Source organism: Oncorhynchus mykiss, chromosome 11 (genome assembly GCF_057628025.1).
Source record: "Oncorhynchus mykiss isolate SJ-2025 chromosome 11, ASM5762802v1, whole genome shotgun sequence".
NCBI classification, from domain to species: Eukaryota; Metazoa; Chordata; class Actinopteri; order Salmoniformes; family Salmonidae; genus Oncorhynchus; species Oncorhynchus mykiss.
In genome coordinates this window covers 5,710,001-5,736,225 of record NC_143032.1, presented here as the reverse complement: position 1 = coordinate 5,736,225, position 26,225 = coordinate 5,710,001, and the positions used below count along the sequence as shown (strand labels likewise).

Sequence of the window (26,225 nt, the reverse complement as noted above, 5' to 3'; positions counted from 1 at the left end):
CTCTCTCCACTGTCTCTCTCTCTCACTCCCTCGGTCCTGTCCCTCTCCCTCCCCTGTCTCTTTCTCTCACTCCCTCATTCCCCTCCCTCTCTCTCCCCAGTCTCTCTCACTCACTCCCTCATGCCCCTCCCTCTCTCTCCCCTGTCTCTCTCTCTCACTCCCTCATGCCCCTCCCTCTTTCCTGTCTCTCTCTCACTCCCTCATTCCCATCCCTCTCTCCTGTCTCTCTCACTCACTCCATCTGTCCTGTCCCTCTGTCTCCCCTGTCTCTCTCTCTCCCTCATTCCCCTCCCTCTCTCTCCCCTGTCTCTCTCTCTCACTCCCTCATTCCCCTCCCTCTCTCTCCCTCCCTCTCTCTCTCTATCTGTCCCCTCCCACTCTCCCCTCTCCCTCTCTCCTCCCGGTCTCTCTCACTGTCTCTGTCCCCTCCCTCTCTCCTGTCTCTCTCTCACTCCCTCATTCCCTTCCCTCTCTCCCCCCGGTCTCTCTCTCTCACTCTGTCCCCTCCCTCTCTCCTATCTCTCTCTCACTCCCTCTGTCCCCTCCCTCTCTCCACCCCCGGTCTTTCTCACTCCCTCTATCCCCTCCCTCTATCGCCCCCCAATCTCCCTCTCAGGTTATGGTGCTTGGGGGTTTTCTCTGCTCCTGTATCTCCTGTACTGTCTCTCTCCTCTCCTCTCCACTCTACTCTGTCCTTATCCCAGCCTCCTGGCACAGCCTCTGTCCAACACCCAGTAGCCAGCCTACAGAGAGCTGTGATTGGTTAAGGGGAGTGGGGACTGGACTAGGGTAGGCTGGGTTAGCAGTCAGGCAGGCGGGTCTCTGCTCTACTCTGCTCTACTCTGCCTGTCTCAGCAGATGGTGGAGGTCAGAGATAGTCATCACATCACAGAGAGGTTCTCCTTCTTCCAGAGGAGCTGAGTTGTGTGGTCCACCTCTATCCTCTGTAACCACCAGCAAGACCAGAACTCTACATCGGACTTCCTGGTTTGGCACTGTGCTCTCCTGACTTTCAGGTACTGTCTAACTTTGTATTTTTCTGTCTCTCTTTCACTCTTTCTTTTCACTCTTTCTGCTGCTAGAAGGTGAGAGAAATCTAGTTTTCAGTATAGTCTAGTAGAGAGATTAGAGGTGAGATAATCTAGTTTTCAGTATAGTTTAGTAGAGAGATTAGAGGTGAGATAATCTAGTTTTCAGTATAGTTTAGTAGAGAGATTAGAGGTGAGATAATCTAGTTTTCTGTATAGTCTAGTAGAGAGATTAGAAGGTAGATAATCTAGTTTTCAGTATAGTTTAGTAGAGAGATTAGAGGTGAGATAATCTAGTTTTCTGTATAGTCTAGTAGAGAGATTAGAAGGTAGATAATCTAGTTTTCAGTATAGTTTAGTAGAGAGATTAGAGGTGAGATAATCTAGTTTTCAGTATAGTTTAGTAGAGAGATTAGAGGTGAGATAATCTAGTTTTCTGTATAGTCTAGTAGAGAGATTAGAAGGTAGATAATCTAGTTTTCAGTATAGTTTAGTAGAGAGATTAGAGGTGAGATAATCTAGTTTTCTGTATAGTCTAGTAGAGAGATTAGAAGGTAGATAATCTAGTTTTCAGTATAGTTTAGTAGAGAGATTAGAGGTGAGATACATATAGTTTTCAGTATAGTCTAGTAGAGAGATTAGAAGGTAGATAATCTAGTTTTCAGTATAGTTTAGTAGAGAGATTAGAAGGTAGATAATCTAGTTTTCAGCATAGTTTAGTAGAGAGACTAGAGGTGATATCTAGTTTTCAGTATAGTCTAGTAGAGAGATTAGAAGGTAGATAATCTAGTTTTCAGTATAGTTTAGTAGAGAGACTAGAGGTGAGATACATCTAGTTTTCAGTATAGTCTAGTAGAGAGATCAGAAGGTAGATAATCTAATTTTCAGTAGAGTTTAGTAGAGAGATTAGAGGTGAGATACATCGAGTTTTCAGTATAGTTTAGTAGAGAGATTAGAAGGTAGATAATCTAGTTTTCAGTATAGTTTAGTAGAGAGATTAGAAGGTAGATAATCTAGTTTTCAGTATAGTTTAGTAGAGAGATTAGAAGGTAGATAATCTAGCTTTCAGTATAGTTTAGTAGAGAGACTATACACCTCTGTCTCTGTTTGCAGTGATTTATGGAAACATGAGCTGAGAGACAGAGTTGTTTCACATGCGCTCAACTCAGCACAGTACTTCAGTGTGTGTGTGTGTATGTGTGTGTATGTGTGTGTATGTGTATGTGTATGTGTATGTGTATGTGTGTGTGTGTGTGTGCGTGTGCGTGTGTGTGTGTGTGTGTGTGTGTGTATGTGTGTGCGTGTGCGTGTGTGTGTGTGTGTGTGCGTACACCACCACTTTAGAGTTTTGCCTCTGAATGACAGGAATTCCCTCAGTCACAACATTCCAACGATTAAAACGTTGGAAGGTCGGAGCAACATTCCATTACGGAATATTGATGTGTTCCTTTATCATAAACACTGCATGGCTTCATTCAGGTTCATTCAGGTTCATTATGGAGTTTTTCTCCTTTTATCATAAATACTGCATGGCTTCATTCAGGTTCATTATGGAGTTTTTCTCCCGTTATCATAAACACTGCATGGCTTCATTCAGGTTCATTATGGAGTTTTTCTCCCTTTATCATAAACACTGCATGGCTCCATTCAGGTTCATTCAGGTTCATTATGGAGTTTTTCTCCTTTTATCATAAATACTGCATGGCTTCATTCAGGTTCATTATGGAGTTTTTCTCCCGTTATCCCTAAATACTGCATGGCTTCATTCAGGTTCATTCAGGTTCATTATGGAGTTTTTCTCCCTTTATCCCTAAACACTGCATGGCTTCATTCAGGTTCATTCAGGTTCATTATGGAGTTTTTCTCCCTTTATCATAAACACTGCATGGCTTCATTCAGGTTCATTCAGGTTCATTATGGAGTTTTTCTCCCTTTATCCCTAAATACTGCATGGCTTCATTCAGGTTCATTCAGGTTCATTATGGAGTTTTTCTCCCTTTATCCCTAAATACTGCATGGCTTCATTCAGGTTCATTCAGGTTCATTATGGAGTTTTTCTCCCTTTATCCCTAAATACTGCATGGCTTCATTCAGGTTCATTCAGGTTCATTATGGAGTTTTTCTCCCTTTATCCCTAAATACTGCATGGCTTCATTCAGGTTCATTCAGGTTCATTATGGAGTTTTTCTCCCTTTATCCCTAAATACTGCATGGCTTCATTCAGGTTCATTCAGGTTCATTATGGAGTTTTTCTCCCTTTATCCCTAAATACTGCATGGCTTCATTCAGGTTCATTCAGGTTCATTATGGAGTTTTTCTCCCTTTATCCCTAAATACTGCATGGCTTCATTCAGGTTCATTCAGGTTCATTATGGAGTTTTTCTCCCTTTATCCCTAAATACTGCATGGCTTCATTCAGGTTCATTCAGGTTCATTATGGAGTTTTTCTCCCTTTATCCCTAAATACTGCATGGCTTCATTCAGGTTCATTCAGGTTCATTATGGAGTTTTTGAAATGAAAGTAGAAATATAATAGTTCAGAAATCATTCTGTCTGTCTCTTCTCTCTCTTCTGTCTGTCTCTTCTCTCTCTTCTGTCTGTCTCTTCTCTCTCTGCTGTCTGTCTCTTCTCTCTCTTCTGTCTGTCTCTTCTCTCTCTTCTGTCTGTCTCTTCTCTCTCTTCTGTCTGTCTCTTCTCTCTCTTCTGTCTGTCTCTTCTCTCTCTTCTGTCTGTCTCTTCTCTCTCTTCTGTCTGTCTCTTCTCTCTCTTCTGTCTGTCTCTTCTCTCTCTGCTGTCTGTCTCTTCTCTCTCTTCTGTCTGTCTCTTCTCTCTCTTCTGTCTGTCTCTTCTCTCTCTTCTGTCTGTCTCTTCTCTCTCTTCTGTCTGTCTCTTCTCTCTCTTCTGTCTGTCTCTTCTCTCTCTGCTGTCTGTCTCTTCTCTCTCTTCTGTCTGTCTCTTCTCTCTCTGCTGTCTGTCTCTTCTCTCTCTTCTGTCTGTCTCTTCTCTCTCTGCTGTCTGTCTCTTCTCTCTCTTCTGTCTGTCTCTTCTCTCTCTTCTGTCTGTCTCTTCTCTCTCTTCTGTCTGTCTCTTCTCTCTCTTCTGTCTGTCTCTTCTCTCTCTTCTGTCTGTCTCTTCTCTCTCTTCTGTCTGTCTCTTCTCTCTCTTCTGTCTGTCTCTTCTCTCTCTTCTGTCTGTCTCTTCTCTCTCTTCTGTCTGTCTCTTCTCTCTCTTCTGTCTGTCTCTTCTCTCTCTTCTGTCTGTCTCTTCTCTCTCTTCTGTCTGTCTCTTCTCTCTCTTCTGTCTGTCTCTTCTCTCTCTTCTGTCTGTCTCTTCTCTCTCTTCTGTCTGTCTCTTCTCTCTCTTCTGTCTGTCTCTTCTCTCTCTTCTGTCTGTCTCTTCTCTCTCTTCTGTCTGTCTCTTCTCTCTCTTCTGTCTGTCTCTTCTCTCTCTTCTGTCTGTCTCTTCTCTCTCTTCTGTCTGTCTCTTCTCTCTCTGCTGTCTGTCTCTTCTCTCTCTTCTGTCTGTCTCTTCTCTCTCTTCTGTCTGTCTCTTCTCTCTCTTCTGTCTGTCTCTTCTCTCTCTTCTGTCTGTCTCTTCTCTCTCTTCTGTCTGTCTCTTCTCTTCTGTATCTTCCTAGATTTTGATCGGCCCCAAGCAGGGAGTTCAACTGACATTTCCCACATGCCTCCCAGGGACAGAGCGCCCATTACATCGGTGGCCAGCAGATAGGTGAAACAAAGAGCTCTTACCACCTGATCGCAATAGTATCGTTCCATCTCACACTGGTACCATACTGCATCGTAGGAGGGTGCTGTTGCTTTCAACTGATTTAAGGGCAAAAAAGGATCCATTCGATCGTTTGTCCAATGTTGCATTGGTTTGGTTCAAGGAAATAACTCTTGCTGAAATACAGTAGTAATATGAGCCCTGGGCCCGTATCAGCTATCTGATAACATACGTGTACTGTATAGATCTGTAGTGTATAGATCTGTAGTGTATAGGTCTGTAGTGTAGAGATCTGTAGTGTATAGGTCTGTAGTGTATAGATCTGCAGTGTATAGATCTGTAGTGTATAGATCTGTAGTGTAGAGATCTGTAGTGTAGAGATCTGTAGTGTATAGGTCTGTAGTGTATAGATCTGCACTGTATAGATCTGCAGTGTATAGATCTGCACTGTATAGATCTGCAGTGTATAGATCTGTAGTGTATAGATCTGTAGTGTAGAGATCTATACTGTATAGATCTGTAGTGTATAGATCTGCACTGTATAGATCTGAAATGTATAGATCTGCAGTGTAGAGATCTATACTGTATAGATCTGTACTGTATATATCTGCAGTGTATAGATCTGTACTGCATAGATCTGTAGTGTATAGATCTGTAGTGTATAGATCTGCACTGTATAGATCTGAAATGTATAGATCTGCAGTGTAGAGATCTATACTGTATAGATCTGTACTGTATATATCTGCAGTGTATAGATCTGTACTGCATAGATCTGTAGTGTATAGCTCTGTAGTGTATAGATCTGCAGTGTATAGGTCTGTAGTGTATAGATCTGTACTGCATAGATCTGTAGTGTATAGATCTGTAGTGTATAGATCTGTACTGCATAGATCTGTAGTGTATAGCTCTGTAGTGTATAGGTCTGTAGTGTATAGATCTGTACTGTATAGATCTGTACTGTATAGATCTGCACTGTATAGATCTGTAGTGTATAGATCTGTAGTGTAGAGATCTATACTGTATAGATCTGTAGTGTATAGATCTGCACTGTATAGATCTGAACTGTATAGATCTGCAGTGTATAGATCTGTACTGCATAGATCTGTAGTGTATAGCTCTGTAGTGTATAGGTCTGTAGTGTATAGATCTGTACTGTATAGATATATACTGTTTGGTATATACTGTATAGATCTGTATAGATGTATGTATTTTCCCAGCCTGAGAGAGAGAGAGAGAGAGAGAGAGAGAGAGAGAGAGAGAGAGAGAGAGAGAGAGAGCGAGAGAGAGAGAGAGAGAGAGAGAGAGAGAGAGAGAGAGAGAGAGAGAGAGAGAGAGAGAGAGAGAGAGAGAGAGAGAGAGAGAGAGAGAGAGAGGTTGTCGGCGCCGGTCGGTGCAGCAATGGCAGGCTTTGGTTGAAGCTCAAATGTTAAATTCAAATCTCCCTGCTATCACATCTAAGCCAATAAGTCGATAGAAATGTACAAATCGATTTTGATTGAAGGTACACAACACACTCCCCGCCCATTACCGAGAACCACACACCGGGTTTGTTAACTGCTGTTAGCATTAAGAGAAAAAACGGGGGAAAAAAATATATTGCCCCGATCTAGCTCTATATCTAGGCTTCGGTTAAGAAAGAAACTACAGCGTCCATAAAATCACCTTTCGGACTGAATACGTTTGTAAAAGGCAACAGTTATGATTAAATTAATAATTTATTGCTATAATTTATTATTATTTATATTCACGTGGTGAATACGCGCTACTTTTTTTGCAGCATTTTTTGCCAAATCTGACATATTTTTTCAGGCGAATCTCTGATTTCTAACCAAAACTGGGCCCAGATTTTCTGTTGCTCAGCAACTCAACAACATAGCTATCAATCGGACGTTAATCAATAAATGCATTCAGATAATTGTCCGACATGAAAAAAAAAATGGGTCTGTTGCTATTAGTGAGCTGTTCCGGTCTGATAAGCCAATGAATGTGGTTTTGTTTAGATTAGCTAGCTAGCTAATGGTTGCTAATGTAATTTTATACAAGTAGGATGAGAGCTAACTTTGGCTAGGTAGCTAACCAACTAGCGTGGAAAGCTAACTCTATTTTTTTGGTTCTGGCTGAAGTTATCTGTGTAAACAAACACATAAACACAAATAATCTAGCGAACATCCTTGCCTGTTATAGCCAACTAGCTAGCCAGTAACGTTAGCTAAAGGCCAACAATAGTGTAGCTGTATTGGCAGATCGGGCAGCACAACTCAATGTTGACAAAAAACTTATCCTACATTCTTCAAACAAAGCATAGCTAGCTAGCTAATTAGCTAAGTCAAGTTCATAGTCAACTTTGGGAAACTGACCAAGGAACGTAGTGCCCTAGATAGGGAATAGAGTGTCATAAGGCTCTGGTCTAAAGTAGTGCACTATATAGGGAATAGGGTGTCATAGAACTCTGGTCTAAAGTAGTGAACTATATAGGGAATAGGGTGTCATAAGGCTCTGGTCTAAAGTAGTGCACTATATAGGGAATAGGGTGTCATAGAACTCTGGTCTAAAGTAGTGAACTAGATAGGGAATAGGGTGTCATTTGGACCACACAGTCTCATTTCCTTTATATAACTGTGATCGTAGCCCTCTCCATCAGTCAATGACCAAAAGCACCATCTTCGTCCTCATGGGTGGAATGTTATGGGTGGTTTTAAATGACTAAAACACAATGTTTCTATGTCAAACAGTTGTGTTAAATTTCAGTCTCCTGTGATATATATATATATATATATATATATATATGTGTAATATTGTAATGCAAACTGAAGTGTAATATTGGGATGCAAACTCAACATGTAATAGTTGTAAACTCTCTATCTGACATGGTACAGGTGTCTTCTTTATTTTAAGACCCATAACTAGGTGTGTGAGGTGGATACTTTAGTTTCAAAGTAGATGTTAGTTTAAGATTACCCAGAATCCCTCTGTGTGACCCTGATTTAGCATACTGCAGTAAAAAAAAAAGGTTCATTAAAATTTGTTTCAGAGAGCCACTTTCTTTCTCTGTTGGTTGGCTTGTTGTTGTCAGTGTTGTAGCATTACTACAGAGTGAATATGTGTTGGTTGGCTTGTTGTCGTAGAACTACAGAGGGAATATGTGTTGGTTGGCTTGTTGTCGTAGAACTACAGAGGGAATATGTGTTGGTTGGCTTGTTGTCGTAGAACTACAGAGTGAGTATGTGTTGGTTGGCTTGTTGTCGTAGAACTACAGAGTGAGTATGTGTTGGTTGGCTTGTTGTAGTAGAACTACAGAGTGAGTATGTGTTGGTTGGCTTGTTGTCGTAGAACTACAGAGTGAGTATGTGAATCTAAACAGTCTCCTGTAAAGGTTCCTTGTGTTTTTAAGAGCACAGCTCGGGGGAAATGTGAACAGAGTGTGGGTGTGCGCACACACACACACACACACACACACACACACACACACACACACACACACACACACACACAGTCACAGACACACACACACACACACACACAGTCACAGACAAACACACACACACACACACACAGTCACAGACAAACACACACACACACACACAAAGACACACTCTGCAGTCGTCTATTTTGGTTTCAGAGAGTTGACAATAGCACCCGCAGGTCTTTGCACAATCCCTCTCTAGAGTGAGAGAGTAGTAGAGTAGTAGTAGACCTCTAGAGAGGTCATGTCAGGCCAATATCTCACCCACCTGCTCTGTGTGTGTCTTATGCTTTGCTAGGATTTATGGTCACTCTTCACCTCTTCTCTTCTCAACCATGATGAGCGGTTGTGATGACTGTGTCCTGCCTTTTCACCTCCCTCATACAACTGTGTCACGCCCTGGCCATAGAGAGGCTTTTTATTCTCTGTTTTGGTTAGGCCAGGGTGTGACTAGGGTGGGCGTTCTATGTTCTTTTTTCTATGTTTTTTTAATTGCTTTGTTTTTGGCCGGGTATGGTTCTCAATCAGGGACAGCTGTCTGTCGTTGTCTCTGATTGAGAACCATACTTAGGTAGCTCTTGCCCACATGGGTTTTGTGGGTAGTTATTTTCTGTTTAGTGTGTTTTTCACCTGACGGAGCTGTTTCGGTTGTGCTCTGTTATATTTAATAAAATTCCGTACCACGCTGCACCTTGGTCCTCACCTTCCTTCCACCAACGGCCGTTCCATCCTGTCCATTCACTGAGCTTATGGCTGATTAAATTCACATGGGATCGGTGCTTCGTTGCAGTGAGTGAGAGCGAATGGGAGGGATACTTAGAGAACAAGAGAGGGAGGAGGGGTGGGAGGAAGAGGAAGAGGAGGAGACAGAGAGGGGAACAAGAATAGAGAGAGGGGAGAGAGAGAGAGAGAGGCCTCGTAGGAGCGCTTGGTTTAGTGCTCCATTATTATATGGGTTTGCACAAACACACAGACACTAACACACACACGTTATCACAAACACACACACACACACACATAGACAATCTCTTTTGAGCATGGGCATGCACACAAACAGAAACAGCCAAATGGTTGCCCCCCCCCCCCCCCCAGAGGGCTGCAGTGTCCTCATCTTGTCATCCCTGTTGTCCCCTAATCCCTGCCTGTATCACTTACCATTAAGCTGTCCGAATGCACATCTATTCACTGCTGTGACAATACATAATTTATTGAATTGAATATTGAAATGTGAGAGAGAGAGAGAGAGAGAGAGAGAGAGAGAGAGAGAGAGAGAGAGAGAGAGAGAGTCTGTGTTCGTCACCCCAGTAGCCTCTATTGACGCCCCCTCTCCCTTCTGTCTCTAATATATTATGACAGACCAGCTAAAAAATGCTGTCTCTATGATAGTATGACAGACCGGCTAGATCTACTGTCTCTATTATATTATGACAGACCAGCTAGATCTACTGTCTCTATTATATTATGACAGACCAGCTAGATCTACTGTCTCTATTATATTATGACAGATCAGCTAGATCTACTGTCTCTATTATATTATGACAGACCAGCTAGATCTACTGTCTCTAATATATTATGACAGACCAGCTAGATCTACTGTCTCTAATATATTATGACAGACCAGCTAGATCTACTGTCTCTATTATATTATGACAGACCAGCTAGATCTACTGTCTCTATTATAGTATGACAGACCAGCTAGATCTACTGTCTCTATTATATTATGACAGACCAGCTAGATCTACTGTCTCTATTATATTATGACAGACCAGCTAGATCTACTGTCTCTATTATAGTATGACACCCCAGGACATAATCTGGAGATAGATCTACTGTCTCTATTATAATATTATAGACTGCTTTTGACCAGAGCCCTATAGTGGACTAAATAGGGAATAAAGTCCCATGTTGGCATGCATACTCAATGTGGGTCCTTCCTTATACCTGTATCCATGAGTAACCAGCTCTAAGGAGAATGCCTGACTATTTTCACTGACTACACAGGTGAAAGATGCACTCACAAACTGAATGGGTCAACACCAGGGCTGATCCTTTAGGCCAACAACTGTTCCTTATAGCTTCATTATCTTTCCTCTCTCTCTCTCTCTCTCTCTCTCTCTCTCTCTCTCTCTCTCTCTCTCTCTCTCTCTCTCTCTCTGTGTCTCTCTCTCTCTGTGTCTCTCTCTCTCTCTGTCTCTCTCTCTCTCTCTGTCTCTCTGTCTCTCTGTCTCTGTCTCTCTCTCTGTCTCTGTCTCTCTGTCTCTCTGTCTCTCTGTCTCTCTGTCTCTCTGTCTCTCTCTCTCTCTCTCTCTCTCTCTCTCTCTCTGAATTCAATTCAATTCAAGGGGCTTTATTGACATGGGAAACATGTGTTAACATTGCCTAAGCAAGTGAGGTAGATAATATACAAAAGTGAAATAAACAATAAAAATTAACAGTAAACATTACACATACAGAAGTTTCAAAACAATAAAGACATTACAAATGTCACATATATATATATATATATATACAGTGTTTTAACAATGTACAAATGGTTAAAGGACACAAGATAAAATAAATAAGCATAAATATGGGTTGTATTTACAATGGTGTTTGTTCTTCACTGGTTGCCCTTTTCTCGTGGCAACAGGTCACAAATCTTGCTGCTGTGATGCAACACTGTGGATTTTCACCCAGTAGATATGGGAGTTTATCAAAATTGAATTTGTTTTCGAATTCTTTGTGGGTCTGTGTAATCTGAGGGAAATATGTCTCTCCAATATGGTCATACATTGGGCAGGAGGTTAGGAAGTGCAGCTCAGTTTCCACCTCATTTTGTGGGCAGTGAGCACATAGCCTGTCTTCTCTTGAGAGCCATGTCTGCCTACGGTGGCCTTTCTCAATAGCAAGGCTATGCTCACTAAGTCTGTACATAGTCAAAGCTTTCCTTACGTTTGGGTCATTCACAGTGGTCAGGTATTCTGCCACTGTGTACTCTCTGTTTAGGGCCAATAGCATTCTAGTTTGCTCTGTTTTTTGTTAATTCTTTCCAATGTGTCAAGTAATTATCTTTTTGTTTTCTCATGATTTGGTGGGTCTAATTGTGCTGCTGTCCAGAGCAGAATTAGGCCGATACCCACTAATTATCAAAATCCAGAAAAGAGTTGTTAAATTCAATAACCACCTAAAAGGAAGCGATTCCCAAACCTTCCATAACAAAGCCATCACCTACAGAGAGATGAACCTGGAGAAGAGTCCCCTAAGCAAGCTGGTCCTGGGGCTCTGTTCACAAACACAAACACACCCTACAGAGTCCCAGGACCAGCTTGCTTAGGGGAGTCTTCTCCAGGTTCATCTCTCTGTAGGTGATGGCTTTGTTATGGAAGGTTTGGGAATCGCTTCCTTTTAGGTGGTTATTGAATTTAACAACTCTTTTCTGGATTTTGATAATTAGTGGGTATCGGCCTAATTCTGCTCTGCATGCATTATTTGGTGTTCTACGTTGTACACGGAGGATATTTTTGCAGAATTCTGCGTGCAGAGTCTCAATTTGGTGTTTGTCCCATTTTGTGTAGTCTTGGTTGGTGAGCGGACCCCAGACCTCACAACCATAAAGGGCAATGGGCTCTATGACTGATTCAAGTATTTTTAGCCAAATCCTAATTGGTATGTTGAAATTTATGTTCCTTTTGATGGCATAGAATGCCCTTCTTGCCTTGTCTCTCAGATCGTTCACAGCTTTGTGGAAGTTACCTGTGGTGCTGATGTTTAGGCCAAGGTATGTATAGTGTTTTGTGGTCTCTAGGGGCAACAGTGTCTAGATGGAATTTGTATTTGTGATCCTGGTGACTGGACCTTTTTTGGAACACCATTATTTTGGTCTTACTGAGATTTACAGTCAGGGCCCAGGTCTGACAGAATCTGTGCAGAAAATCTAGGTGCTGTGGTAGGCCCTCCTTGGTTGGTGACAGAAGCACCAGATCATCAGCAAACAGCAGACATTTGACTTTGGATTCTAGTAGGGTGAGGCCGGGTGCTGCAGACTTTTCTAGTGCCCGCGCCAATTCGTTGATATATATGTTGAAGAGGGTGGGGCTTAAGCTGCATCCCTGTCTCACCCCACGACCCTGTGTGAAGAAATGTGTGTGTTTTTTGCCAATTTTAACCGCACACTTGTTGTTTGCGTACATGGATTTTATAATGTCGTATGTTTTACCCCCAACACCACTTTCTATCAGTTTGTATAGCAGACCCTCATGCCAAATTGAGTAGAAGGCTTTTTTGAAATCAACAAAGCATGAGAAGACTTTGCCTTTGTTTTGGTTTGTTTGGTTGTCAATTAGGGTGTGCAGGTTGAATACATGGTCTGTTGTACGGTAATTTGGTAAAAAGCCAATTTGACATTTGCTCAGTACATTGTTTTCATTGAGGAAATGTACGAGTCTGCTGTTAATGATAATGCAGAGGATTTTCCCAAGGTTACTGTTGACGCATATTCCACGGTAGCTATTGGGGTCAAATTTGTCTCCACTTTTGTGGTTGATTACAAATATTGGGGAAGATGCCAGAGCTAAGGATGATGTTAAAGAGTTTTAGTATAGCCAATTGGAATTTGTTGTCTGTATATTTGATCATTTAATTAATTCTCTCTCTCTCTCTCTCTCTCTCTCTCTCTCTCTCTCTCTCTCTCTCTCTCTCTCTCTCTTTTTCTCTCCCTCATCTTTCTCTCTCTCTCATCTCGCTCTCTCATTCTCTCTCTCTCTCTCTCTCTTTCTCTTTCTCTCATTCTCTTTCTCAATATATAATATTTAATGACAGAAGAGAAACTACAGTACATGTACAATGGCAAGAAAAAGTACCTTTTTGATTTTTGTATAAATTGGTCATAAAATTTGATCTGATCTTCATCTAAGTCACAACAATAGACAAACACAGTCTGCTTAAACTAATAACACAAATTATTGTATTTTTCTTGTCTTGAAGACATCATTTCTAATTGTAGGTTGAAAAAAGTATGTGAACCCCAAGGCTAATGACTTTTCCAAAAAGCTAATTGGAGTAACCTGGAGATGATGGTTAGAGCTGCCTTGCCCTATTAAAAAAACATTCACAACATCTGAGTTTGCTATTCACAAGACACTTTGCCTGATGTGAACCATGCCTCGAAGAGAAGAGATCTCAGAAGACCTGAGATTAAGAATTGTTGACTTGCATGAAGCTGGAAAGGGTTACAAAAGTATCTCTAAAAGTATTGATGTTCATCAGTCCACGGTAAGACAAATTGTCTATAAATGGAGAAAGTTCAGCTCTGTTGTTACTCTCCCTAGGAGTGGCCGTCCTACAAAGATGACTGCAAGAGCACAGCGCAGAAAACTCAATGAGGTTAAGAAGTATCTTAGTGTCAGCTAAATAGTTAGAGACATCTCTTGAACATGCTAACACCTCTGTTGATGAGTCTACGATACGTAAAACACTAAACAAGAGTGGTGTTCATGGGAGGACACCACAGAAGAAGCCACTGCTGTCCAAAAAAAACCCATTGCTGCACGTCTGAAGTTTGCAAAAGTGCACCTGAATGTTCCACAGCGCTACTGGCAAAATATTCTGTGGACAGATGAAACTAAAGTTGAGTTGTTTGGAAGGAACACACAACACTATGTGTGGAGAAAAAAAAGGCACAGCACAGCAACATCAAAACCTCATCCCAACTGTAAAGTATGGTGGAGGGAGCATCATGGTTTGGTGCTGCTTTGCTGCCTCAGGGCCTGGACAGCTTGCTATCATTGATGGAAAAATGAATTCCCAAGTTTATCATGACATTTTGCAGGAGAATGTAAGGCTATCTGTCCGCCAATTGAAGCTCAACAGACGTTGGGTGATGCAACAGGACAACAACCCAAAACACAGAAGTAAATCAACAACAGAATGGCTTCAACAGAAGAAAATACGCCTTCTGGAGTGGCCCAGTCAGAGTCCTGACCTCAACCCCATTGAGATGCTGTGGCATGACCTCAGAGAGCAGTTCACACTAGACATCCTAAGAATATTGCTGAACTGAAACAGTTTTGTAAAGAGGAATGGTCCAAAATTCATCCTGACCATTGTGCAGGTCTGATCTGCATCTACAGAAAACATTTGGTTGAGTTTATTGCTGCCAAAGGAGGGTCGACCAGTTATTAAATCTAAGGGTTTACATACGTTTCCCACCCTGCACTGTGATTGTTTACACGGTGTGTTTACTAAAGACATGAAAATGTACAATTGTTTGTGTGTTTAAGCAGACTGTGTTTGTCTATTGTTGTGACTAAGATGAAGATCAGATCAAATTTGATGACCAATTTATGCAAAAATCCAGGTAATTCCAAAGGGTTCACATACAGTCTTGCCACTGTATCTAATTTAGACAAGATGAGCAACAAATAGCCTACCAAAATGTCTTTCTCTCCTCTCTCTCTCTCTCCCTTTCAACCTGGTCCCTCCTCACTATCTACGTCTCTCTCTCTCAATTCAATTTCAATTCAAGAGCAGTGCACTACCATGAGCAGTGTGAGGGTTTCTTAATTTTTCAACTGTTGCCATGCACCTGCAACAAAGAGATAGGTTGTGTGAGTGCCTTTTGCATTTTAAACCTCTGAAATCAACATTATTTTTACACTTAGCTCTAATTAAATTACTTCACCAATCGGTGCAGATACAAGCTATTGGATACATGCATTGGACTAACAAATGTAGGGCAAGAGATGTGATGGAAATTTTGCGGGTAGGGAGAGAACGAGAGAGGGTGGAGGAGGAGGCTTGGTTGGATATCTTGTTATAGCATGCATTATCTGAATTAGGTCTACAGAATTATATCTAGGAGAAGTGGCTTCTATGGAGGAACTTTGAATGTCCTTTGAGCTCGCTAGCTAACAAGCTTGTGTTTGCAGAAGGGCACCAGTATTAAAATAAAAACATGTCATACCATTTAGTAGTTAATAAATCCAGTGTGAAATGTGATTGCTTTAGTATCCTTAACTAGCATTGAAAAAGGGAATCCATAATTCTCTAATTAACCAGTTCCCATGCTTTTAAAATAATCGTTCTGTTCCAGAAGAGTATAGATCACTTTCGTTCACGGTTCTGATTCTGTTCCTTGAAAAATGTCGTTATTTTCTGGTTTTCTCCTCCCTCAACCGGTTCCAACCCCTGCCTCTAATGCAGGGTTAGTAGTGAAGGGATAGTGGGTGAAATAATAAGAAATTACAGTCATTAAAGGAAAGATTGTCATGGTGTTGATGTGTGTTAAATGTCTCCTAGCCTGTGTCCCAATTGGCTCCTTAAATGGCACACTATTCCCATAGGGCTCTGCTAACAAGCACTGTATAGGGAATAGGGTGCCATTTGGGACGAGGACCCAGTGTTGATGGCCATTAATCTGAAAATTGCACATTTTTGCCTCCATCTGGCAGCTGTGGGTCGGTCGGGATTGACTGAGGACTCCATAGTGCCCTTTTTGTCTTGGTCGACTTTGAACCCCCGGCCCCCCGGGCCATTTTCTTCTCCGGACCGGCTGGTCCGTCCCCTATACTGTTCCCCCTGCAGCCAGCTGAGCCCCTGATGAGTACAGTAAGGGAGTAATTTAAGGTGGTATTAGTGGGGCCTCAGAAACAATGAGAGGAAGCAGAAACAACATGCTCTGTAGTAGTCTGACTGATTAACTCTGGTATAGAAGACCTCTTGTTATCCACAGATCTATAGAAGACTGTTTGTGCGGGGAAGATAATGGGTTTTGCCCCTGTTACTAAGTCGAGGGTCTTTGGTCTTCTGTTGGTATTTGGTCGTTTGGAGACCCTTAAGTCTGTCACTCCTCTGAAAGATGCAGAGCATTTCTTAGCGACAAATTAAATGACAATGTTCTCAGGTTTTTGAATACATCCTGGAGGTTGTCATTAAACGTGTCCCAAATGGCAACCTATTCCCTTTCCAGTGCACTACTATGACCATGACCCATAGGGTATTAGTGCACTACAAAGGCAGTAGGGTGTCATTAGGGACTCTGATAATTATCTCTGCTATGAGGTAACCTTCCATTGTTACTGAATCTACCTCAAGGCGTGGTGGTGAGGTGACACACCGTTGCGTGTTCATGCTGCAATGTAAAAATGTATTCACAGTAAAGGCTTTTAGTGTAAAAAAAAAAATGGTGTTTGATGTCTGTTAATAGAAGTTGATTAAAGCAGTAAATTGTTTGGATGCTCCTTTAATTAAAAAAGTCCAGAGTAAATATTAATAATATAAAGTTATTTTTGACACTCAGTAAGTCTGGTAATATTGTGTTGTTTCTGCTTTGAGAAAAGTGTAACATTTACAAACAACTCAGATATTTCAGTTTTTACCCATTTCTTCTGCTACATCTCTCTCTCAATATATACATATATATATATAGTATACAATCGTTTCCTTTTAGGTGGTTGTAGAATTTAACGGCTCTTTTCTGGATTTTTTTCTGCTCTGGAATTCATTATTTGGTGTTTTACGTTGTACACGGAGGATATTTTTGCAGAATTCTGCGTGCAGAGTCTCAATTTGGTGTTTGTCCTATTTTATGAATTCTTGGTTGGTGAGCGGACCCCAGACCTCACGACCATAAATGGCAATGGGTTCTATAACTGATTCAAGTATTTTTAGCCAGATCCTAATTGGTATGTTGAATTTTATGTTCCTTTTGATGGTATAGAAGGCCCTTCTTGCCTTGTCTCTTAGATCGTTCACAGCTTTGTGGAAGTTACCTGTGGCGCTGACGTTTAGGCTGAGGTGTGTATAGTGTTTTGTGTGCTGTAGGGCAATGGTGTCTAGATGGAATTTGTATTTGTGGTCCTGGCAACTGGACCTTTTTTGGAACACCATTATTTTTGTCCTACTGGAATTTACTGTCAAGGCCCAGGTCTGGCATAATATGTGCAGAAGATCTAGGTGCTGCTGTGGGCCCTCCTTGGTTGGGGACAGAAGCACCAGATCATCAGCAAACAGTAGACATTTGACTTCAGATTCTAGTAGGGTGAGGCAGACTGTTCTAGTGCCCTCACCAATTCGTTGATATACAGTATATCACAATAGTGAGTACACCCCTCACAATTTTGTAAATATTTGAGTATATCTTTTCATGTGACAACGCTGAAGAAATGACACTTTGCTACAATGTAAAGTAGTGAGTGTACAGCTTGTATAACAGTGTAAATTTGCTGTCCCCTCAAAATAACTCCACACACAGCCATTAATGTCTAAACCGCTGGCAACAAAAGTGAGTACACCCCTAAGTGAAAATGGCTAAGTGGGCCCAATTTGGACAACAAGGCAGAAAATGATGTGTGTTTAATCGCATAAGGTAAATATAGCCATTTAAATTCCCTGTTTTAGGTCAGTTAGGATCACCACTTTATTTTTAAAATGTGAAATGTGAGAATAATAGTAGAGAGAATCATTTATTTCAGCTTTTATTTCTTTCATCACATTCCCAGTGGGTCAGAAGTTTACATACACTCAATTAGTATTTGGTAGCATTGCCTTTCAATTGTTTAACTTGGGTCAAACGTTTCAGGTAGCCTTCCACAAGCTCCCCACAATAAGTTGGGTGAATTTTGTCCCATTCCTCCTGACAGAGCTGGTGTAACTGAGTCAGGTTTGTAGGCCTCCTTGCTCGCACACACTTTTTCAGTTCTGCCCACACATTTTCTATGGGATTGAGGTCAGGGCTTTGTGATGGCCACTCCAATACCTTGACTTTGTTGTCTGTAAGCCATTTTGCCACAACTTTGGAAGTGTGCTTGGGGTCATTGTCCATTTGGAAGACCCATTTGTGACCAAGATTTAACTTGAGATGTTGCTTCAATATATCCACATAATTGTCCTGCCTCATGATGCCATCTATTTTGTGAAGTGCACCAGTCCCTCCTGCAGCAAAGTGTCCCATAGTGTCTAGTGTTGTGTTTGTTGTGGTTTAGGCCCCAGAGTGAGCAAAGCATGTTGAGCATATGATACATACCTCTTAGGTGGTAGGATGGGGCCTGGGCGTTTGTAATAGTAGCACACGTTCCAGCAGGTATATCTCTCTAGTCACCCCCAAAACCAATTCTTTCTTTGGCCGCCTCTCTTTCCAGTTCTCTGCTGCCAATGACTGGAACGAACTACAAAAATCTCTGAAACTGGAAACACTTATCTCCCTCACTAGCTTTAAGCACCAACTGTCAGAGCAGCTCACAGATAACTGCACCTGTACATAGCCCACCTATAATTTAGCCCAAACAACTACCTCTTTCCCAACTGTATTTAATTTATTTATTTATTTTGCTCCTTTGCACCCCCATTATTTTTATTTCTACTTTGCACATTCTTCCATTGCAAATCTACCATTCCAGTGTTTTACTTGCTATATTGTATTTACTTTGCCACCATAGCCTTTTTGCCTTTACCTCCCTTATCTCACCTCATTTGCTCACATCGTATATAGACTTGTTTATACTGTATTATTGACTGTATGTTTGTTTTACTCCATGTGTAACTCTGTGTCGTTGTATCTGTCGAACTGCTTTGCTTTATATTGGCCAGGTCGCAGTTGTAAATGAGAACTTGTTCTCAACTTGCCTACCTGGTTAAATAAAGGTGAAATAAATAAAAAATGTTGAGGTCCTTGCCGCAGGGGTGGGGGATTTGGCGTGGGCAGAAGGGGCATAGGTCTGATCTGGGGGGACTATATAGAGTGTGGCTTGTTTGGGGTGGTCTCAGCAGGTTGGGTTGTGGCTGGTGAAGCTGTGGTCTGGGTGTAGGTCCTCTTTGCGAGGGTTCTCTCGGTGCAGGTCCTTCGGGAGGGTGTCTTGCTGGTCTGTGCGGGGTGTTCAATGCTCTGTTGCTCCTGTATGATGTGCTGGGGCTGTGGTTGAGGTTGACGTCTTCCAGGGTCTTGGCAAAAGTTGGGATTGCTGCCTTGTAGAGGTGGACCTGGTCATAGAGGCTGTTCTAGTCCAGGGTGGAGTGGTGGGTACTGCTGCCTTGTAGAGGTAGACCTGGTCATAGAGGCTGTTCTAGTCCAGGGTGGAGTGGTGGGTGGACATTAGGATTTGAGTCCTGGGAAAATTCTTGCTTTCAGCTGCTGTATGGTGGCAAGGAGAATGTATTTTCATGGTAGCAGGGTGGAGACAACTACTTGTGCATTGGGGAAAGTGGAAAAATATTTTTTCACTCACTCCCTTGAGTGCTTTGGACACCCTTTCCTGCTGGACCCTCAGGTCATTTGTGTCCGTTTGAATTATGATGTGGCTGGGGGACCCTAGTCTGTCCTCTGACAACAACTCCAGGACATGCCTAGTGTTTGGGAACCAGAATTTTGCCACTTTGTGTTTGGGAAAAATTAGTATTTGCCATTTGAGTCAATGAGGAGCACAATATCTGGCTTTTGTTTGGCCTCAGTGGATGTGGGCGGGGTTGTCAGGATGGCTATCAGGGGAGAGGACAGGGGGGCTGTTAGGAGGGGGTGGGGTCTGTTAGGAGGGGTTGGGGTCAGTTGGGTTGGGGGGTCCTGTGTTGTCTGTCCCATTGTGGTATTGAGAAGGTAGTCCGGGTCTGGGGTGGGCTGTTAGGTTGTGGTGTTGTGGTTGTAGTCCGGGTCTGAGGTGGGCTGTTCTGCTGGCTTCTCTGGGGGAGTGTCCTGTTCTCTGTTACATCTCACCTCCTCCTTCACTGCTGTTAGCTGTGCCTGTGTTCCCCTGTTAGCTGGGCTGTGTGTTCCTCTGTTAGCTGGGCTGTGTGTTCCCCTGTTAGCTGGGCTGTGTGTTCCTCTGTTAGCTGGGCTGTGTGTTCCCCTGTTAGCTGGGCTGTGTGTTCACCTGTTAGCTGGGCTGTGTTCCCCTGTTAGCTGGGCTGTGTGTTCCTCTGTTAGCTGTGCTGTGTGTTCTCCTGTTAGCTGTGCTGTGTGTTCCTCTGTTAGCTGTGCTGTGTGTTCCTCTGTTAGCTGTGCTGTGTGTTCCTCTGTTAGCTGTGCTGTGTGTTCCCCTGTTAGCTGGGCTGTGTGTTCCCCTGTTAGCTGTGCTGTATGTTCCCCTGTTAGCTGGGCTGTGTGTTCCCCTGTTAGCTGTGCTGTATGTTCCCCTGTTAGCTGGGCTGTGTGTTCCTCTGTTAGATGTGCTGTGTGTTCCTCTGTTGGCTGTGCTGTGTGTTCCTCTGTTAGCTGTGCTGTGTGTTCCACTGTTAGCTGTGCTGTGTGTACCTATGTTAGCTGGGCTGTGTGTTCCTCTGTTAGATGTGCTGTGTGTTCCCCTGTTAGCTGTGCTGTGTGTTCCTCTGTTAGCTGTGAGAGCTGCTCATCATCTCCACACATCTCTATGGGGGAAACAAGAGGATAGAAAGCCAAAGGCCAACACAGTTGAACAGATAATCTGTGTCCCAATTGGCACTCTATTCGCTATGTTGTGCACTACTTTTGATCAGGACCCTGTAGGTTGGATTCTGTAGGTCAGATTCTGTAGGTTGGATTCTGTAGGTCAGATTCTGTAGGTTGGATTCTGTAGGTCAGATTCTGTAGGTCGGATTCTGTAGGTCAGATTCTGTAGGTCGGATTCTGTAGGTCAGATTCTGTAGGTTGGATTCTGTAGGTCAGATTCTGTAGGTCGGATTCTGTAGGTCAGATTCTGTAGGTTGGATTCTGTAGGTCAGATTCTGTAGGTCGGATTCTGTAGGTCGGATTCTGTAGGTCGGATTCTGTAGGTCTGATTCTGTAGGTCGGATTCTGTAGGCCGGATTCTGTAGGTCGTATTCTGTAGGCCGGATTCTGTAGGCCGGATTCTGTAGGCCAGATTCTGTAGGCCGGATTCTGTAGGCCGGAATCTGTAGGCCGGATTCTGTAGGTCGGATTCTGTAGGTCGGATTCTGTAGGTCGGATTCTGTAGGCCGGATTCTGTAGGCCGGATTCTGTAGGCCGGATTCTGTAGGCCAGATTCTGTAGGCCGGATTCTGTAGGTCAGATTCTGTAGGCCATATTCTGTAGGTCGTATTCTGTAGGCCGGATTCTGTAGGCCGGATTCTGTAAGTCAGATTCTGTAGGCCATATTCTGTAGGTCGTATTCTGTAGGCCGGATTCTGTAGGCCGGATTCTGTAGGTAAAATTCTGTTGTCTGGTTCTGTGGTTGTGTGTTTGTGGGGGCAATAAGCAGGTAATGGTTGCTTTCCCCTGCTCAGACGTTGCATTCATGAACCAATGGTTGAGTGACACGACTGTGTCATCGACTGACAGACTGCTATAACATATGATGTAGTTGGCTGATACTTAAAATACCAACCCAGGAGTTGTAAGATCTGTCTGACGCCAGCGATGTCTAAGCAGAGGAAGGTTGATTTATTATTTACACTTATGACCAAACCTATGACCATCACTTTAGTACTGCCCCCCCAGTGGCAGGAAGTGACATCACCAAAAAAACACAAACTATACAGGCCTGCAACACTTAGGTCTCCTAGTCTCCCATACACAGGCCATAACTAAAACCGTCTCGACTCTGCTTCTGGTTTGACTCTGCTTCTGGTTTGACTCTGCTTCTGGTTTGACTCTGCTTCTGGTTTGACTCTACTTCTGGTTTGACTCTGCTTCTGGTTTGACTCTGCTTCTAGTTTGACTCTGCTTCTAGTATGACTGCATCTGGTTTGACTCTGCTTCTGGTTTGAATCTGCTTCTGGTTTGAATCTGCTTCTAGTTTGACTCTACTTCTGGTTTGACTCTGCTTCTAGTTTGACTCTACTTCTGGTTTGACTCTGCATCTGGTTTTAATCTGCTTCTAGTTTGACTCTGCATCTGGTTTGACTCTGCATCTGGTTTGAATCTGCTTCTAGTTTGACTCTGCTTCTGGTTTGACTCTGCTTCTGGTTTGACTCTGCTTCTGATTTGCTTACTCTTAGGGGGAAAGGCCAGGTAAAAAAAACTGCTGATGAAAAAAGGGCTTTATAAAATAAATATGATTGATTGATTCATAACAAGTCCTCTTCTCTCTTTCTCCTCAGACTTCTCCTCGGCTGTGAGAGCTCCAGTGGGTGCCTGTGAGTGAGTGACACCCTCCATCCCTCCGCCATGCTGCTGTTGTGTGTGACCTGGCTTGGCCTCGTGTCCCTGGGTTGGGACCAGGGCTGTTCAGCCGTCAGCACTACCAGAGCCCAGGGAGGCCTCAGGGGACACATGCAGAGGGACCGCAGGAACATCAGACCCAACATCATCCTCATCATGACCGACGATCAGGACACAGAGCTGGGTAAGAATAATGGACGGACCCCCCTGGAGCTCTGGAGGTGGTCCAGTAGCTATGTGTTGTAAGAGCTTCCTCTGTTTGAATCAGGTTTGCCCCCCCTCTCTTTCTATTTCTATATCTTCTCTCTCTTTTCTTATGTTCTTATTTTTTTCTCTCTCCCCCCTATATCTCTCTCGCTCTTTCTCTCTCGCCCCCCCCCCCCCTCTCTCTCTCTCTCCCTCTCTCTCTCCCTCCTTCCTTCTCTCACGCCCTCCCCCTCTCTCTACCTCTATCTTTCTCTCTCGCCCCCCCTCTCTCTCTCTCGCTCCCCCCTCTCCCCCCCCCTCTCTCTCTCTTGCTCTCTCTCTTTCTCCCTCTCTCTCTCTCTTTCTACCTCTCTCTCTTTCTGAGAAAAGCTCCAATTATAGTCTGACTGCTGTGTTTACCCACAGGGAAATGTAATGTTGCAATCCTCTTCTCTGACAGAAATGATCCCTCACACTGAGCGGTAGTTTGAAAACACTGTGAAGGAAAATATACAAACAGAACTGTCTAAAGTCAGGGAGGCCATTTTTAAAACCGAGTCAGTAAATTTCCATCCAATTGGCAATAGATTTTCATGCTAATGTTCTAGAATCCACACATGCTAATGTTCTAGAATCCACACATGCTAATGTTCTAGAATCCACACATGCTAATTGTTCTAGAATCGACACATGCTAATGTTCTAGAATCCACACATGCTAATGTTCTAGAATCCACACATGCTAATGTTCTAGAATCCACATAAAGGAAATTATGCGCATTTCCCCACCACTGATGCATTCCTACCAAACTGACTTGCTGTGGATAAAAAACCAGTGAGTGATGACATAGTGCACACAAAATGTACTTTTTCACTTACGTTTTCGCGTACCGAATAAAACTCTAAAGTTCAATGGGTTTCCAATGTATTTTCAACTCTACTTGTAGTTTTGTAGCCAAAACTGTTGCATTGAATAGCAAATGTACCAACTCTGGTATTGGCACAGTGAGCTTTAGCCAACAGCTCACAGATTCACTCATTCCAGGAGAGAGCAACAGGGCATTAAAGATAATAATTGTTATTTTATTTCACATCCTCCTCCTCTCCATCCTCCTCTTCCTCTCCATCCTCCTTCTACTCCTTTCCATCCTCCTCCTCCTCCCTCTCCCTCCATCTTCCTCCTCTCCATCCATCCTCCTCCTCCTCTTTATCCTCCTCCTCTCCATCCTTCTTCTATCCATCCTCCTCTTCATCCTCCTTCTTCTTCATCCTCTTCATCCTCTCGATCCTCTTCCTCTTCTCCAACCTATTCCTCCTCTCCATCATCCTCCACCTCTTCATCATCTTCCTCCTCTCCATCCTCCTATTCATCCTCTTCCTTCTCTCCATCCTCCTCATCATCATCCTCTTCCTCCTCTCTATCCTCTTCCTCCTCTCCATCCTCCTCATCATCATCCTCTTCCTCATCTCCTCTTCATCCTCTCTATCCTCTTCCTCCCCTTCATCCTCTTCCTCATCTCCATTATCATCCTCTTCCTCCTCTCTATCCTCTTCCTCCTCTCCATCCTCCTCATCATCATACTCCTCCTCTTCATCCTCTTCCTCATCTTCATCATTCTCCTCTTCATCCTCTCTATCCTCTTCATCCTCTTCCTCATCTCCATTCTCCTCCTCTTCATCCTCCTTCTCTTCTCCATCCTCCTCTCCATCCTCTTCCTCCTCTCCACCCTCCTCCTCCTCTCCAGGTTCTCTCCAGGTGATGAATAAGACTCGTAAGATAATGGAGAATGGAGGCACCTCATTCATCAACGCCTTTGTGACCACGCCCATGTGCTGTCCGTCTCGCTCGTCCATGCTGACAGGGAAGTATGTTCACAATCACAACACGTACACCAACAACGAGAACTGTTCTTCGCCGTCCTGGCAGGCCCAGCATGAACCACGCTCCTTCGCTGTCTACCTCAACAACACGGGATACAGGACAGGTGAGAGCATTATGGAACTTTTCTAGCGTCTATTGTTATAATACAGAACAGGTAGTGTCCTCTCCCCTGTGTCCCCATGTCAAACTGTGTCCCCTGTGGTAAAGGTTTCCCCATTCAGACGTAACAGAGAAAAATGAGCTCCACCTTTACACCACCTACCTCCTAGGAACCAGGTACCAGGAACTGTCTGTTGACTTTAGTACCGGGAACTGAAAAGTCAACAGACAGTTCCTGGTACTAAAGTCAACAAACAGTTCCTGGTACTAACGCCAACAGACAGTTCCTGGTACTAAAGTCAACAGACAGTTCCTGGTACTAAATCCAACAGACAGTTCCTGGTACTAAAGTCAACAGACAGTTCCTGGTACTAAAGTCAACAGACAGTTCCTGGTACTAAAGTCAACAGACAGTTCCTGGTACTAAAGTCAACAGACAGTTCCTGGTATTAAATCCAACAGACAGTTCCTGGTACTAAAGTCAACAGACAGTTCCTGGTACTAAAGTCAACAGACAGTTCCTGGTACTAAAGTCAACAGACAGTTCCTGGTACTAAAGTCAACAGACAGTTCCTGGTACTAAAGTCAACAGACTGTTCCTGGTACTAAAGTCAACAGACAGTTCCTGGTACTAAAGTCAACAGACAGTTCCTGGTACTAAAGTCAACAGACAGTTCCTGGTACTAAAGTCAACAGACAGTTCCTGGTACTAAAGTCAACAGACAGTTCCTGGTACTAAAGTCAACAGACAGTTCCTGGTATTAAATCCAACAGACAGTTCCTGGTACTAAAGTCAACAGACAGTTCCTGGTACTAAAGTCAACAGACAGTTCCTGGTATTAAATCCAACAGACAGTTCCTGGTACTAAAGTCAACAGACAGTTCCTGGTACTAAAGTCAACAGACAGTTCCTGGTACTAAAGTCAACAGACAGTTCCTGGTACTACAGTCAACAGACAGTTCCTGGTACTAAAGCCAACAGACAGTTCCTGGTACCTGGCTCCTAAGGAAGAGGTTTAATTACAGAGTCAGGATCAGAGAAAGGTGAAGGCCCATTTACCAAGCCAAATCACTTTCATGACCCTACTCTATGGTAATGAGAAACATTGCTAGGTTTTTTGCATCATCAGCTTTAGAGAAAATACGACCATGTTTTTAAAGACAAGACGTTTTCCTGACATGATCCTCCTGCCATTCCGTACTTTTAACAGTTTGTGTGAAAAGCCAAAGGCAAATTTCCACATTGCGTGGACAATAAGTTTTTTTCTAACTCGTAATTCTCTCGGTCTCCTCTCGTCCTCTCTGCAGCGTTCTTTGGGAAGTATCTGAACGAGTACAACGGTAGCTACGTCCCTCCCGGGTGGCGTGAATGGGTGGGGCTCATCAAAAACTCTCGCTTTTACAATTACACCGTCTGTCGGAATGGGCACAAGGAGAAACACGGCGTGGAGTATTCCAAGGTACGTCTGGTCTATACCCGCCGGGTCTGTGTGTCTGGTCTATACCCGCCAGGAGTGTGTGTCTGGTCTATACCCGCCAGGAGTGTGTGTCTGGTCTATACCGGCCGGGAGTGTGTGTCTGGTCTATACCCACCGGATGTGTGTGTCTGGTCTATACCCACCGGGTCTGTGTGTCTGGTCTATACCCACCAGGAGTGTGTGTCTGGTCTATACCCGCCAGGAGTGTGTGTCTGGTCTATACCCACCAGGAGTGTGTGTCTGGTCTATACCCGCCAGGAGTGTGTGTCTGGTCTATACCCGCCGGGTGTGTGTCTGGTCTA

At 43.3% G+C, this 26,225-nt stretch overlaps 1 protein-coding gene across 1 annotated transcript in view; it reads left to right on the top strand.

The window, feature by feature from the left end:
• The first annotated feature begins 836 nt into the window (after positions 1-836).
• Positions 837-26,225, top strand: part of LOC110536534 (extracellular sulfatase Sulf-1) — an 82,864-nt gene continuing 57,475 nt past the window's right edge. Inside the window, exons 1-4 of the mRNA XM_036934702.2 lie at positions 837-1,016; positions 22,219-22,463; positions 24,210-24,449; positions 25,754-25,905. Coding sequence (XP_036790597.2) covers positions 22,286-22,463; positions 24,210-24,449; positions 25,754-25,905 — 570 coding nt within the window. The 5' untranslated portion in view covers positions 837-1,016; positions 22,219-22,285. The remainder of the gene's footprint in view (positions 1,017-22,218; positions 22,464-24,209; positions 24,450-25,753; positions 25,906-26,225) is intronic.